This window comes from Brienomyrus brachyistius, chromosome 12 (genome assembly GCF_023856365.1).
Source record: "Brienomyrus brachyistius isolate T26 chromosome 12, BBRACH_0.4, whole genome shotgun sequence".
Classification (NCBI taxonomy): domain Eukaryota; kingdom Metazoa; phylum Chordata; class Actinopteri; order Osteoglossiformes; family Mormyridae; genus Brienomyrus; species Brienomyrus brachyistius.
The window spans coordinates 1,963,672-1,979,942 of record NC_064544.1 but is presented as its reverse complement, the minus strand read 5'-3'; the positions used below and the strand labels follow the sequence as shown (position 1 = coordinate 1,979,942).

The 16,271-nt window shown below is 43.2% G+C and overlaps 1 protein-coding gene and 1 gene segment (V, D, J or C); both read right to left on the bottom strand.

The window, feature by feature from the left end:
- Window positions 1-136: 136 nt before the first annotated feature.
- LOC125704706 (Ig kappa chain V-III region MOPC 63-like) lies at window positions 137-8,002 on the bottom strand. The segment is given in 4 exon segments: window positions 137-695; window positions 2,063-2,094; window positions 7,460-7,769; window positions 7,903-8,002. Coding segments are annotated over 4 exon segments (717 nt in total).
- Window positions 8,003-9,024: 1,022 nt separating this feature from the next.
- LOC125704686 (E3 ubiquitin-protein ligase TRIM39-like) lies at window positions 9,025-15,201 on the bottom strand. The gene is made up of 6 exons (XM_048970616.1): window positions 14,557-15,201; window positions 12,994-13,089; window positions 11,685-11,918; window positions 11,206-11,228; window positions 10,984-11,099; window positions 9,025-10,368 (listed from the first exon to the last, which is right to left on the bottom strand). Exons 1-6 carry the CDS (start codon window positions 15,037-15,039, stop codon window positions 9,824-9,826), a joined length of 1,497 nt encoding a protein of 498 aa, XP_048826573.1. The 5' UTR covers window positions 15,040-15,201; the 3' UTR covers window positions 9,025-9,823.
- Window positions 15,202-16,271: the final 1,070 nt, after the last annotated feature.

Here is a 16,271-nt window from a genome sequence, read left to right as displayed (position 1 = left end):
TTTACAGAGGAGCGGACACATTTTTCTGTAATTGCATTGTCTGCTTTTATAATTACTCATTCATTGCTTCAGTGAAGCTGGATTGTGGAAATATATTCAATGTCATGTTAGGGCAGTAAAACCAAAACGACTGTGGTAATGGCAGATAAGTCTTTATTTTCCTTCTGTCAAAGCTGAAAGCATCACATTTTTAAAACACTACAAGGCGTCGCATGCAGATTACATAACTCACACGGAATAACAAGACAGACACAGACTGTATAAAGTATGAGATTAACACACAACTTCGAGCAAAGCAGCTACCACAAGCTACAGGAGAAGCCGACTTGTCGGTATTAATAAATGACAGGCAGTAAGTCAGGGCTCGTACGGTCACCCCAGACAGTCGCTCTTCCTCAGCGTGCTTGGCTTCGCGGACTGGCCGTCTGCGGTGGCCTCGCAGGTCACCTCCTTTGCCGAGTTCCACTCCTGCTCGGTCAGCGTCAGCGTGCTGCTCCAGCCGTAAAGGCCGCCCCTCTGGAGCAGCCCGGTGCTGCTCGCCACGGAGGAGCTCTTGGACGCTCCATCCACTTTCCAGCTCAGCGCCCAGCTGGAGGGGAAGCCGCCGTTGGCCAAACAAACCAGCGAGGCTTTTTGCTTGCTGGAGAGCTCCTCGCCAGAAGGGGGCAGCACTGTGAGGGTCGGGGTTGTGGTTTCTGGGGAGACAGAATAATTCACGTGAAGGAGGTTAACAGCAAATGGACAGAAGGAGTATGAACTAGACTTACTGTCTTAACAGGCAGCTGATAAGTGCCAAGCCATTTCTAATCAGAATTCGAATAAACTATATGTATATATAAAACATTTGAGTAACTGTGAAATGGAAACAACCTCGTTACATTCACAAACAGGAATGTCCTTTTTTGCTCTGTATTTATGGTTTTCGATGCTGGGCCTGAAAACGGTTTAGGTTCCGCTGAACTCCGAGTTCTATACGACGTGTGAATAATATTTCCATCGCATTTAACCACTGATTTTAAATAAAATAATACTTACATCTAGTTTTATTATTAATTCGGGAGAGATCAGAGTGTTCAAGCGCTTAGAACAAGTATTAGTTAAAATGAATTAAGGTTTAAAAAAATTAGTTATAAAAGTAATCGGAAAAGCAACGACGTTAATAAACATTTAGTCACGTTCGCATATCGCTACAGATATTCGTAATAAATATTAATACGCCAATAGTACATTTGCTTGCAATTAACCTATTAACTTGAATTTTGACTTACCTGACAGCTCAGTGCAGTCTATTTATTTTTTAAAATAGATAAATGATAGTATAATATGTTGCGGTAAAGGTGCAAAACTAATTAATTACGTTTATTAAACGTATTTTGCGTTTTCATAGTAAATTCGTAAAAGAAAAGCTGCACAAAAAAGCGAGACAGTGTTTGGACTTTATAAAGTATGTATGCTGTGCATGTTCGTATGATTCCCGGATATTAAAATTCATTATATTAGTTTGCTACATTAAAGTTATCGCTCTGATATTTAAAAAGATTTCTCGAGTGAATTTACGTTTACAACTGCAGAAAAACATAGAAACACAAAAAAATTATATCAAATAAAAGCAAGTTTAAACGCAGATTGTGAATCCAGTCGAACGACTCTTAATTACGTATTTACGTAAAAAATACAGAATATAATAAGTGATAACCCTGCACTTTTGACATTTACTAAGATAATATATTATAGACTTATAATAGATATATTGTGTGACATACAGTAGTAGACTTAATGAATAGTTGAGCCGATTAACGTAATATAATCACAATTAGAAAACATTTTATACATATTTTGGCTTTCATTTTTGTTAGCCTAGTAATTCATTACATTATACTTATTTATTACAAAATTCGGCATATATTGAAGTGTTTCACTTAGCTGTACATAGATCAGCATTGAAATAACACGGTCTAACAAATTTGTTGTGAAGATGAGAAAATTATTTTTTGGGTGCTTTCTTACTTTTGGAACAGATACAGGATATGGTAACATTACGGTAAATAGAGTGGATACTTACTTCCAACATCAAGCCTCGTGCCACCGCCGAAGATGAGCACAGTGTTTCAGCCCCGTTTAGTGGCTGTACAAAAACCTCACCACCTTCACTCAAGCAGTTTTATGCCTGTTCCTGTGGACATACGTGACTGTCCTCCTACGTCTCACATTCACATGAATGTACATGAATGTCCCTCATTTCTCACATACATGTGAACATGTCTGATTGTCGTTTCACATTATATCAAATGATATGACCACATCAACATGCGTGACTGTATCTCTGTCTCACATTCACGTGAACATGTGTGACTGTCCCTCTGTGTCTCACATTTATATGAACGTGTGTGATTGTCCCTCTGTCTGACATTCTAATACTCTCCTCAATATTTATCTTCTTTTCTTTCTGTGAGGCAAATACACGTTTATCATAAGAATAAAATTTTAAATTATTAATTTTAATTATAAAGCTTTCTAAAACAGTTTTAATAAAAAAGATAATAAAACATCTGACTTACTTCAGGCTGAAAGATGTAGGAGATGAAAGGTCTCAAAGGAGAAGAACATCCTTTCTAAGAGGAAACAAGCACCAGCAGAGACGACTGTAACCTCCACAATGAAATGGAATCCTTTGTATTTTCCTCAAAGTTGGAAACTCGGGGAGGTTTTATAAATTTCCATATCAATATGTTATGTGCAGTTTGAATGACCAAAGTCAGTCAAACAGTAGTAATCAGCTGCATCGTCAGGCTGGACGTTACTGATCTGTTCAGTGAAGTCAGTCCCAGATCCAGATCCACTGAACCTCACTGCAGTCCCCGTTTCACAATAGCTTATTTTATCTAATAAAACATTATGTGCCTGGAGGTTTGAGCTGGTACCAGTATACATGATTTCCTAGATTGCTTGAAGTGCTGGTTTTACAGTTCAGGGTAACTGTGATGCCTGAGAGAGCGGACGTTTCAGACCAGTGGAGCATGTGTAGGTGCAGTGAGACTTTGGGAGGTTTTTGTATGACTTCGTATCACTGTGTACGGTTTGTATTATCAAAGTAAGCCAAACAATGGTAATCAGCGGCATCATCAGGCTGGACGTCACTGATCTGTAGAGTGAAGTCAGTCCCAGATCCAGATCCACTGAACCTCGCTGGAATCCCAGTGTGGAGGGTTCTTGCTTTATATACTAGGAGCTTAGGAGCTTCTCCAGGTTTGATCTGGTACCAGGATACATCATCGCCCAGGTTACTGGAAGTGCCTGTTTTACAGCTCAGGGTCACTGGGCTGCCTGGGAGAGCAGATTTCACTGGTGGAATCTGAGTCACTGTCTTTTGCCCTCTGGATCCTGAAACCAACCAAACCAAAGAATAAAGGAATAAAAACAAGTCATTGTATCAGCATTAGAGAATAATGATTGAAAAGTTCTGCTGCAGTGTGATAAATGTGTTATAAGTGAGCAGTAAGAAGCCGCCTCCTACCCTGACTGCAGAAGACGAGCGTCCAGAGGAAGATGATGATGATGAAGCTCATGTTTGCCTTTATCTCCACGACGATGAGACCCGACTGTCAGTCATGAAGAGCTAAACACACAGGACTAATAAACACTGCCAGGGCACTGAAGTGTGTAACACTGATGCAAATGATCCTCTGCATGCAAAGTGTCTCTCGTGTCTCTCACAGTGACATCAGCTGTGTCACACTCACTGAAATGTGCCCTGACTGTGGCTGTATCTTATAAAACGTATCTATTAATTGATTATTGCTGCTGGATTAAACTTTAAATAATTTGATATCACTTAACAATAAGGCTACCCTTATAAAGGGTTTATGAATGGTTTATAATCCAGTTATTAATTAGGTTGTAACACTTTGTAAATCACTAATAGACAATTATGAACAAGTTATGACAAGTTTTCTTTTCATTAATAAGTAACTACCATTTATAAGTGGCAAAAGGTGGCCTAATTGTAAAGTGATACCAATAATTGTTAACTGGACAGTATTCATGATTAAGTTTAATCTTTTTTCTCTAAAAACGAGAGGCCATTGGATTTAAAGTATTTTGCATTTATCATAATTAATCCTTTAACTGTAATCCTAATATGTACAATGTTTATTACTTAAATTGAAGTTTAAAATGATTTAATGATAAATTCAATTGTTGGATTGTACTGCACTATATTGCCAAAAGTATTGGGACACCTGCCTTTACACACACATGAACTTTAATGACATTCCATTCTTAATATATAAGCTTTAATATGGAGTCGGCCCACCCTTTGTAGCTATAACAGCTTGAACTCTTCTGGGGAGGCTGTCCACAAGGTTTAGGAATGTTTATGGGAATTTTTGACCGTTCTTCCAGGAGAGCATTTGTGAGGTCAGGCACTGATGTTGGATGAGAAGGCCTGGATCTCAGGCTCCACTCTAATTCATCCCAAAGATGTTCTGTCGGGTTGAGGTCAGGGCTCTGTGCAGGCCAGTCAAGTTCCTCCACACCAGACTCGCTCATCCATGTCCTTATGGACCTTGCATTGTGCACTGGTGTGCAGTCATATTAGAACAGGAAGTGGCCATCCCCAAACTATTCAAACAAAGTTGGGAGCATGAAATTGTCCAAAATGGCTTTGAATCCTGCAGCATTAAGAGTTCCTTTCACTGGAACTAAGGGGCCAAGCCCAACCCCTGAAAAACAATCCCACACCATAATCCATAAACACCTAATAAACAGTTTCAGAAGAAAGTTCTTTGTTTCTGACCATTTTGAGCTTGCAATCAAACCAACAATTGTTTAGTAGTGAGGAAATTCCACAAATGGGCTTATTGCACAGGTGGCATCCTATCACGGTACCATGCTTGAATTCATTGAGCTCCTGAGAGCGACACATTCTTTCACAAATGTTAGTAGAAGCAGTCTGCATGCCTAGGTGCTTGCTTTTATACACTTGTGGCTATGGAAGCGATTCAATCTGAATTCATTGATTTGGACGGGTGTCCCAATACTTTTGGCAATATAGTGTATTTTTAATGAGACTTGATTAATAGGAACAGCAATATTTAAATACAAATTGTCAGAACTTCCTGGAAAATTGTTGTGTAGGTTCTAAAACCATTATTGATTGTTTTTTCTTGTAATGACACTATATTGGCCCCCGTGGGGTAATTCTCTTCTCGCCGACCCCATCCTGCTCACCATGACACACAGGCACACATGTAGGTGAGAGAAGCTTGACAGCGTAGAGCAGCCACCTACAGCGGCGCCCATGGAGATGGGGGTTAAAGGTCTTGCTTTCAGGGCCAATGACATGTGACTCTTCTGCTGAAGCTGGACTTGAACTAACAACCTTCCAATCAGAAGTGAAGAGGTTTAGTTCACTGCAGCACTCGCCACTCCCTAAATGTTTTTGTATTAAATTGTGTGCAAAGGTATTTTCAAGGGCACATGACTCGTTACTGAACGTATGAGTTCAAGGATTTAAAAACTGATGGAAGAGAAGATTTTTAGTTCTACTCTGATATCTGGGATATGATGTTTTAATAAAAAAAATCTCTTAAGTAAACAATGCTCAACAGGTCTTTTAATCAGTACAGCAGCTGTTTCGCAGACCAGTTGTGAGGGGAGCAGAGCAGGAACTGAGACTGGGGGAGGTTTTTGTACGGCTCTCTATCACTGTGTGAGGTCTGGAAAATCATACCAAGCAAAACAGTAGTAAACAGCTGCATCGTCTGGTTGGACATCATTGATCTGTAGAGTGAAGTCAGTCCCAGATCCAGATCCACTGAACCTCGCTGGAATCCCAGTGTATCGATTGTTTATGCCATATATTAAAAGCTTTGGAGCCTCTCCAGGTTTAACCTGGTACCAGGACAAAGCCCCACCCAGCCCACTGGAAGTGCTGGTTTTACAGCTCAGAGTCACTGCACTGCCTGGGAGAGCAGATTTCACTGGGGGAGTCTGAGTCACTGTGATCTGGCCTCTGGATCCTAATACAATGAACAAAAGGAAACAGTCATAAGAAATTAAGAAATTATTATAAGACAAAATAAATATAAGTTATGGAACAGAGAGATAAATGACTCTGTTTGCTGCATGAGTTTCAGCCGCAGCCTCCCCTGGACTCTCACCCTGAGTGCAGAAGACGAGCGCTGAGATGATGATGGTGATGAAGCTCATGGTTCCCTGTGTCTCTGTGCCAGTGAGACCCGACTGTGACATGAAGAGTTAAACCTGGGGGGTTATAAACACATCAGGCAGGAAACGTCAGTGACGTGTGCAGTGCTGACGCCCGCGATGTTCCATGCAGTGTCCCTGTGGGAGCCAGCAGGCACCTGTCACTCTCGTGTGTCTCAGCAGCTGTGAGGTCCTGCAAGGCGTCTCCTTATGGTGGGGAAAGGCAGCCATGAGCTTCTCCAGCAAATAACCGATAGTTGGGTAAGATTTTTATAAAATACTGTTTATCTGTTTGTCATTTTTTTTCAATATGGTAAAAGATACCAATACAGGGTCTAATTCTTTCATATCACCTTGTTAATATAATCACTAAATTTACTTTTTGAATCATTTTGAAGCATTGTGAATCATTTTGAATCATTTTGAATCATTGTCAATCATTTTGAATCGTTTTGAATCGTTTTGAATCGTTTTGAATCATTCTCCAGAGAAATTGATGGCCAGTATGAGATTAGAATCTGTTAGGACAGCAACAGAACTGAATGTGGCACGAGGACTGAAGGGTGGATTTTTTCATATTTATTAATATTTATTTACACCATAAGGACACAGCAGACCTGGCAAACAGATCAAACAAAGCAGTACACTGCATCAGGGAGACTCTGCGCTGGACGGTAGCGTCCAGTTTCTCTCTCTCCTCATACAAAATCAGCCTGTTTTATACCTTAAACAACCAGTGACCGGTTACTGGGGAGTGTAGGGGCTCCTCAGCTGAACCCCCCCCTCCTCCAGCTGGAACATCCACACCCCCCCCCCCAGTCTCAAAGCCAGATTAAATTATTGCTCTTTTCTTGTTTATGTAAGTGAAGCACTTTCTGCCATCATGTTGTCAATCGGATGTTAGAACAACTGTGATACATGAGTATAGAAAAACTTTACAGGTGCAAATGTACATAAGTGTATGAGTTCTGTTACATGTTAGGCATGTTTCATCATGTGATAGATAGTGTTTGAGCTGAAAAATGTGTCCCCCAAAAAAAGTTAGCTGTTTTATATAATTTTTTATATTATGTTATATTATATTATATTATTTTTTTTATGGGGATCTAAGTGTTTGTTGTTAATTACAGATGAGTTAGTAAAGTCCATTTAATCAGCACAGCAGCTGTTTCAAAGAGACAGCAGAAGATCTGAGGGCAGCGGAGCAGGAACTGAGACTGGGGCAGGTTTTTGTACGGCTCTCTATCACTGTGTGAGCATTGGACCAGTGTAATAAGCCAAACAGTAGTAATCAGCGGCATCGTCAGGCTGGACGTCACTGATCTGTAGAGTGAAGTCAGTCCCAGATCCAGATCCACTGAACCTCGCTGGAATCCCAGAGTTGAGGGTGCTTGCTTTATATACTAGGAGCTTAGGAGCTTCTCCGGGTTTAACCTGGTACCAGGATACATCATTACCAAGCCCACTGGAAGTGCTGGTTTTACAGTTCATGGTAATTGTGATGCCTGGGACAGCAGATTTCACTGGTGGAGTCTGAGTCACTGTCTTTTGCCCTGTGGTTCCTGAAACCAACCAAACCAAAGAATAAAGGAATAAAAACAAGTAATTGTACCAGCATTAGAGAATAATGATTGAAAAGTTCTGCTGCAGTGTGATCAATGTGTTATAAGTGAGCAGTAAGAAGCCGCCTCCTACCCTGACTGCAGAAGACGAGCGTCCAGAGGAAGATGATGATGATGAAGCTCATGTTTGCCTTTATCTCCACGGCGATGAGACCCGACCGTCAGTCATGAAGAGCTAAACACACAGGACTAATAAACACTGCCAGGGCACTGAAGTGTGTAACACTGATGCAAATGATCCTCTGCATGCAAAGCGTCTCTCGTGTCTCTCACAGTGACATCAGCTGTGTCACACTTACTGAAATGTGCCCTGACTGTTACATCATCTTAAAAAATGTGTCTATTAATTGATGATTGCAGCTGAATCAAACATGTAAGTTATTGTTTATTGCGCAGTATTTATGATTAAATGACACATTTTCTTTGAGTGTCAGTCACTTTTCATTTCTCCTTCTAGTTCACACATTTTTTTCCATCTTCTGCATATAAAGTGTCTGATAGGAGCATTTGTTACTTACAAAGGATAATATTAATTGATAGACAAAACAGCAGGAAGATAAATTGTCAGGGTCTGTACTGACTTACCCTGCCTTTTGTGCCTCTTCCGCATTTGGCCTGCAGGTGTTGCTGTTCATCCTGTTTCCCCCGTTCCTTAGCCCTTTAGTCTTTCTATGTTTTTCCTTGTTCCCCCAGACCCCCACAGAGCTCATGGGTTGATTGGCTTTTAGCCTGCCTCTCCATTTGTTTATTTCTGGGTTTTAGTTTATCCTTATTAAGGCTTTTGGTTTTTTATGCTTTATCCTCATGCTCCTGTTTTGGTTTATTGTCTCTGTTCCTTGTTTTATTATGTTTGCGAGTCACTTCGTTCTTAGCTCTTCCTAGTGTTGTTAGCTTTCAGTGCTTCATGGTTACAGTTCATTGTAATCCACCCCACCTGTTTCTAGTTAATCTGTATTCACTGTTAGTTGATTACAAGTAACAGCTGTCCCCTGTTTGCCCTGATGCTTTGTGAGTATTTAAGTGCCTGCTCTCACTCAATTTGTTGGTCAGGCATTGTTGTTAATGGCCTAAATTTACCCCCCAACCATTCTGGTTGGTTACAGGATACATTTCTGAATCTGTTTCTACTCCTTTTGCCCCTTTTAACAGCTGAATCTTTGGCTGTGATCTTTGGCAACATTAAGCCACAGGCAAATGCAAAGTCATTGTTTATTAACTCATAGATCTTTACTACTGGGCAAGACAGACAGCTTCCGCTGACCAGGAACAGGCTGCAATGTATCATATTTCCACTAGGTGTCAGAAGAGCTGCAGTAGTAACACGTGGAAACAGAAACGTTTTAAGACGTTGAATTTGTTTCCCTGTCACTATTTCCAAGGTCTCCCTAATAGCGGATACAGAGATGGAAGAATTAAGAAGATTGACCACAAATGTCCCATGCTTAGTTCAATGGCTGCAGAGGGCCGCATTCATACACATTTTCACCAAGGTATTTACATATATTATGTGTGTGTGTGTTTTAATTTGTTTTATATTGTAGTGACCACCAAAGCATCACCCACTTAACCCCCAATTATCAGTTACAGAGGCCAGACATCGAAAAGGAAAACAAGAGACCGGTGTCTATTCATCCTATAAAGTAGACAGAATACAACATTTTAGAATTTTTGCGAAATACGAGGTCAAAGAAAATAACAAAATGTTGGGGGAAAAAACAGAATACAGCTTATAAAGCCAGAGGTTAAGGACGACACTCGGCTGTTGTTTCTGGCCCAGTAAATTAATCACACATTGACACACAGAACCACTAAATAAAGCAATCTGAAAATCGAAAGATTTGTGATTTTCTGAGGGGAAAAAAAGGTCCACCAGGGGGCGTAGTAGAGTAGACATCTGCGAGCCTCGAGTTCTCCATACTGCCGCGGGTCTGTGGAGCTGTTTCTCTTACTCACTGGTCTGGCTGCCCCTTTGCTTCTCCACGCGGGACTCTATGTTAAGGTGGCAGGGTGACTATAACCAGCGGCTCCCTGTTTCTCCCATTCATGATTGGCCAGGGGTTAAAGTAGGGGTACACCTTTTCCTTGAAGGTGTCTGTAAAGGTGAAGATATGGCTCATGTCTCTGGCATCGTAGAAGGAGACCAGTCCACGGGGGTAGTCCAGGTAGATGCCGATGCTCTGAGGCTGCCTGGGCAGCCTGAGCAGGTTCTCCATGGAGGTGCAGGCCTCGTACTCGTCCCCGTTGCGGAGCACCAGCGTCCAGAAGCCGTCCTCGGGGCACAGGTTGATCTCCTCCTTCCGGTTGACGGACTCGGCGGCCACCCCCAGGCCCCAGGCTGTCTTCTCCCCGACCTCCACCTCCCAGTAGTGCCTCCCGGAGACGAAGCCTTCGGAGCCCAGCACGATGTTGTAGCGGGTGAACCTCTCCGGATTGTCGGGGAGATTCGGCTGGATCTCGCCTACGCTTACGCGGGTGCGGCAGGCGGACACCATCAGACGCGGGTAAGCGGTGTCTGGGTCCAGGGTCACCGCCTTCGTATCTAGGTGCCAGTAGTGATACCAAATTAAAATCTTTGGGAATGTTTCTTGTGCTATAAGAAAATGATGTCACTGTCTGGTTGAGGCTCTTGTGGCTAGCTTTTTAGTCATCTAAAACAGGGGTGGGGTATCTGTTCCAGGGAGGGCCAGTGTGGGTGCAGGCTTTTGGGATGAGCTCTCGATCAGCCAATAATAAAACCGGTTCTCAACTCCTGTTCAGGGGACCCACTGTTATTGGGTGTTGAGAGACCCTGGGAGCTAGGAGGGAGCAAAATGTGGACTGCCTGGGAGGGAGCAAAAATGTGGACTGGCTGTAGGTCCCCAAAGACCGGATCGGGAAACATTGATCTAGGGTAGGGATATATTCCATTACATTTAATTATTTACAAACACTTTTTTCCCCAAGTGAGAACCAGCGAGCAGGGTCAGCCAATTCTTGTAGCAGTCTGGGTCAAGGGCCTTGCTCAAGAGCCCAACGGTTACTTGATCACTCTTAGCCAGGATTTGACCTCATAACCTTCTGGATATGGTCGAAAACCTATAACTCGCCAAGCTACATCAGGGGACTAGGCCGCTGCCGACTGACTCACTCTTCTGCTCAGCCTCTCTCAACATACCTGGATGCAAGATGGAGCGCATCTTCCTCCAAACCCTGTACTGCAGCGGCCCCACAAACTCCCCGGGCTGCAGGTCAACAGACAGCTCCTTGGGGGGGTGGAAGACAGGCTCCGACCTGGGGGCGGCGTCAGGGCCCACATCTCATCATGGGAGCAAAGTCTCCCTCCAGGCAGCATCTTAGTGGCTTTGATTCATGCAGAAAAGGAAGCAGGACATCTTACCTAAGAATGAAATCCCTCATACCCTGGGAAGAAGAAGTGAGAACCTTTAATTACTCCTCAAAGTGCGTATATGCAACAGGAATTTAAAATTACAATCATGCAGAAGTAAGTATTACTAACAAAACAGAATAAATAGGTGAAAATGCTTTATTTTAGCGTAATCTCGTTAGGAAGCCGGTGTCGAGAGCACTTGGTGTAACTCCCTGAAGAATTTGCTCTCTTATATTAACTTGTGGAAACACTCTGGGGAAGGTGGAATGTTCTGTCGTCTTTGTTGACTTTGTTCCCTTTACTCTTTGTCACACTGTCTCTCTTCCAGCTTTTACTCACTTTGACTCATCCCGACTTCCTCCACCCTAATCCAGCTTAACCCTTCTCTGCCTCTTCCTCCATGTCACTTCCCCCTCTGGTACCCCATTGGTCACCCTGGCCCCGCCTCTTCCTTTATGTCACTTCCTGTTCCGTCTCTTTTCCCTCACCCTCAGTAGAGCAGGATTCTCCTCCTGCTGCAGTTTGCGGTGCAGCTGCTCCTCTGCAGCCTGAAGCGAGCTGAGCTGTCCGGCGGCGTGCGCCAAGGATTCGGCCAGCCGCTGCATCCTGTGCTCCTTCTCGCGCTGTAGGCGGCCCTTCACGTCCTCTTCCTCGTGGTCCAGGAATTCACGCAGCTGCCGGAACTCCTGTGCAATCTGATCCTCCAGGGCGGCTGTCTGCTCCTAAATGACATTATGGACATTTCAGATGACACCAAAGACCACCCACCGATATATACATGTATTCGCTGGAATTGTCATACCAGGCACCGACCAAAAACATACTGCAGCCTTTTTACATATTCCTTTATTTATTACTTTATCATCTTCTATTACTGGTTAACTAGTACAGAGTCATGGTATCCCATGATGCAAAGGGCATGAGGCAAGGGACCCTCCTAAAGGCAATGCCTGTCCATCACAGGGCACAGACTACAGTCAATGTGCCGTCTCCTAACCATGTTTTTGAACTCCTGGAAGATGCCCAAGTACCCAGAGGAGAACAGATGCAGAAACGAAGGCTGGCGCAAAACCCCAAGCCCGGGGGTATTGGGCACCCTTCACTTATGCCGTTTAAAATATCTGTGGGAAAGTCTGGGTGGCTGAGCGAATAGAACCACATGATACAGGAATTTCGGAGCACTGGCTTGTGGTTTCCTGTTTCGGGGGCAGATAGGAGTTTGCAGGAAACAGAATAAAAAAAACATCCAGAGTCAACATATTTATGCTGCACAGTTCAATGGCATGAAGAGAAACCCAGTCAGATTAGTGACACTCCGCTTAGGAACAACCTCTCCAGAACTGATTTAGAAAATTATTTGAAAACAAAGATATCTAGCTATAAGTTTCTGTTTTTCATTTGGAGACTGATAGTTGCAGAAACGGTGTTTGTGGTAACTGGACTCAGCAAAGATGGTACCAATCCTTCCCAAAAGTTAGAAGTAAATAAACTTCAGGACACTATAGTTGCAAGGAAAAGCAGACAGATCCGGCGAGTTTGTTCTCACTTTTCTTTTTCACTTCCTCTGTACACAGCTGGCTAGGAAAGCAGCCATTGGTGAGAATTATCACCGAACTTCCTGCATCAAGCCTGTCACCGCAGGTGCCCTTTTACCCTCTTCAGTGACTGCAATGGCTATTGTAAGCAGCACAGACCCACCACATATCTCAAAAAGTGCAATAAATACATAAAAAAAGTCCAAAAAGGAGAGAGACACAAATACTCTCCACTCGAACCCACGACTGAGGGCCGCCTCACCTTCACCGCCACTATGGTCTGGTTGGTCTGCGCCTGGAAACGCTCCGCCTGCTCCATCTGCAGATGGACCCTCTGCAGTGCCACGGTCAGCTGCTCCTGGAGACCGGTACAGGACGGGTCACACGGCATCCCGGCCCTTGGCGTGTTCTTAACCAGCGGGCTGATATGTTAGGACACTGTTTCCCGATCCGGTCCTCGGGAGCTTACAGACAGTCCATGTTTTTGCTCCCGGCTCCCAGTAGAGAACTGGGAGGGAGCAAAAATGTGTACTGTCTGGCATGGAACTCAGAGGGAGCAAAAACGTGGACCGTCTGTGGGTCCTGGAGGACCGGACTGGGAAACGCTGGGTTATGAAATTCACTTACGGGCTCAAAAACAAAACCAAGTAAAGAAGCAGATAAATAATTTTTTTAATCCAGAGATGAAGAGGTTAATAATACAGTGAAAGCACTGGCCAGTCACCTTATAGCTGCCTTGAGGGGATCTAAAAAATAATAAAAACAAAATAACTAAAAGAGTTTCTGACAATCGACAGAAAGAAGAGAGTACAGGAATCATGAATCAGAAGCACAAAATACTACTGCAGTCCACCAGGCTTCCTTTGAGACCTGAGAGGAGATCCGGAGCATGGAAACTACTGCGAGAAGTCAAAGGCAAGATAAAGGCCCTTACGTCGTAGTCAGCACATTAAAATGATCTACTAAAGAACTAGTATTTTTAAATACATATTAATCAGCAAGGTGCTTTCAGTAATCACGGTTTTTTATTTTTTCTAGCTTTTTTAACCAGTTTGTGAAACTACACGGCTCATCTGCAGTGTTCCTGTGGGAGGCTGTAGAGACTAACTAGTGACGAATAGGTGAAAAATTCCGCGCGCACCCTGAATCTGTGCTGATCCTTAAATTCTTGTTTCGATATGAACTCGAAAGGAAGCAGAGCACATGCGCATTTGATTGAAGTTATTAAACAAAATCTGTTTCTATAGCTTTTTTTGTTCCTACTTGTCATCCGTTATCCCGTCTTCCTTCGGGAAAATTATTAAGATATATATTCCGATTATCATTAAATAACAGTAAACCACAACCTCACCAGAGTACGTGGTACACACACGTCGATAATCCTTAAGATTATTTTAAGGTCCTTCAGATTTTTTTACTTTGTTAGCAATGCAAGTCTTTATTTATGTTTATTTCGAGGGGGCGATCACACTTATTTTTAACTTTTTAAATCACTTTCTCAAAAGAGGAAGTTAGTGATACTATATATATATTTTTTTTAATGTTTGTTTATGTTTTGTATGTCTTACAGCCATGTCTCGGTATGTCGTGTTTACATTTCTGGCTGTACACCATACAGCAATAAAGATATGTTGACTTGACTTTGAGAATGTAAACCACACCAAATATAAACCTAATACATGAAATGCATCCAAATAAAGTTTAAATACAGCTTTCCTGTCCACACTATTTAAATGGAATCTTACTCCGTGAGCAGGAGGAACAGCTCATGATCCCGACATTTGCAGGAGGGAGAATCAGCTGTGCATGACCAGGTGAAATGTACCTTGTAGTTCTCAAACGCCTCGCTTATCGGTATCACATTGTGCATCCTGTGGTCCCTGGACATGCCGCATACCAGGCAGATTGCGACTTGATCGTCTTCGCAGAAAAGTTTAAGCTTCTCCTCATGTTCCTGGCAATATTCACGCCCTCCATCGCTCCCAGAAGCGGCTCCCGGCGGTTTGTGGACCACGTCTCCCTGAGGCACAGACTGCACCCTCGGACGCGTATCCATCGCCCTGGCCCGTCTGACGCTCTCCACCACATTGCACAGCAGCGAATTGGGCCGGAGGTTCGAGGTGCACGTTTTCCTACACTGCGGACAAGTGGGGCTCTCATCGGGCTTGGCGTCCCAGCACCGAGTTATGCAGACACGGCAGAAGTGGTGTCCGCACTCCAGTATCACGGGTTCGCGGAAAAGATCCAAACAAACCGAGCAAGTTAACTCGCTGTGCAGCTCTTCCAAAGCCCTGACTTCGGAAGCCATCTCCGGCCCCTGGCACGTCGCTCCAGGTGCCAAACCAAATCATGGCAGGGCTGCGGACCTGCCCTGCCGTCCTGGGTGTGGTTAGTGAACCAGCGTGTCAGTTGGCTTGGCTGCCAGTGATTGTGCGGAGGCTTGTGCACACAAGTCCTTTTTGCACCCCTATGCACACACCCTGGCATTTTTGTAGATCGTGGGAATTAAGTTACAATAGGCAATATTTCGATTTAACGCAAGTTAATTAAACGCAAGTAACAGGCAGACACGACGATATATTAATATTTTTGGTTCTAAGTCAAGGAACAAAAGGATAATTACAGACTAAAAGATTAACTAAAAGTAATATATAAACTAGAGACTAACGTTATGTTTTATGTACTGTCATAACTTTAACTACTATAGGCCTTATCAACTGCGTTTATTAACATGTTCCAAAACAAGGACTGTGAACATGCCTTCGATTCTCCCCAAATGTTTAAAGTTGTTGCCTCGGGGAGTGAGCCTCAAATAATCTGATTTTACATAAAGTTCTCCCATCTCTGACCAGGAAAAGTGGTTAGAAGATAAATGGATGGATTTTTTGGGGTTCGGCTTGACCCGGTAACATGAGTTCAAGGGTACGTCAGCATTAATACTTTATATTTAACGCAAAAAATTCTTCCGATTTAGCCTAACGTCCGCACTAACGCGAATCTTATTTTTTCCACATAAAATGGGAAAATCCTCGCCATCCGACGACTGATCTTTCCGTAAACGCGTTTGTGTGGACGCTCATAAACGTGAAAATGTAGCTCCGCCTACATCAGTGAGCTCTGATTGGTTCGCACATAGCTCGCGACTTCCTCTTCGTTTCAATGTGTCTTTTCCAAATTGGTTATTCACAGGAATGATGAATGTTTCTCCTATGTTTTCACATGGAGGGCAGGACGAACAGGACTTTTGATACTTGCCATATTTTCTTTTGCTTACTTGTATGCTGCTAAATCGTGTTTTGTGTACGTTGCATGCTGTTTACAACTATTGTAATTTCCACGGGCCCCTGCTCTTCATAATGCAGACAGTCTCTGCTTAATGTCGATAAGATGAAGGAAATTATCGTGGACTTCAGAAGGACCCCAGTGGACGCGTGACTCCTTGTAGATCGGCGACTCTGCTGTTAGCAGAGCTAAACGCGTCAGATTCCTTGGTGTGTACTTTACTGAGACTCTCTCCTGGAGCTAGCATGTGTCCTGCTC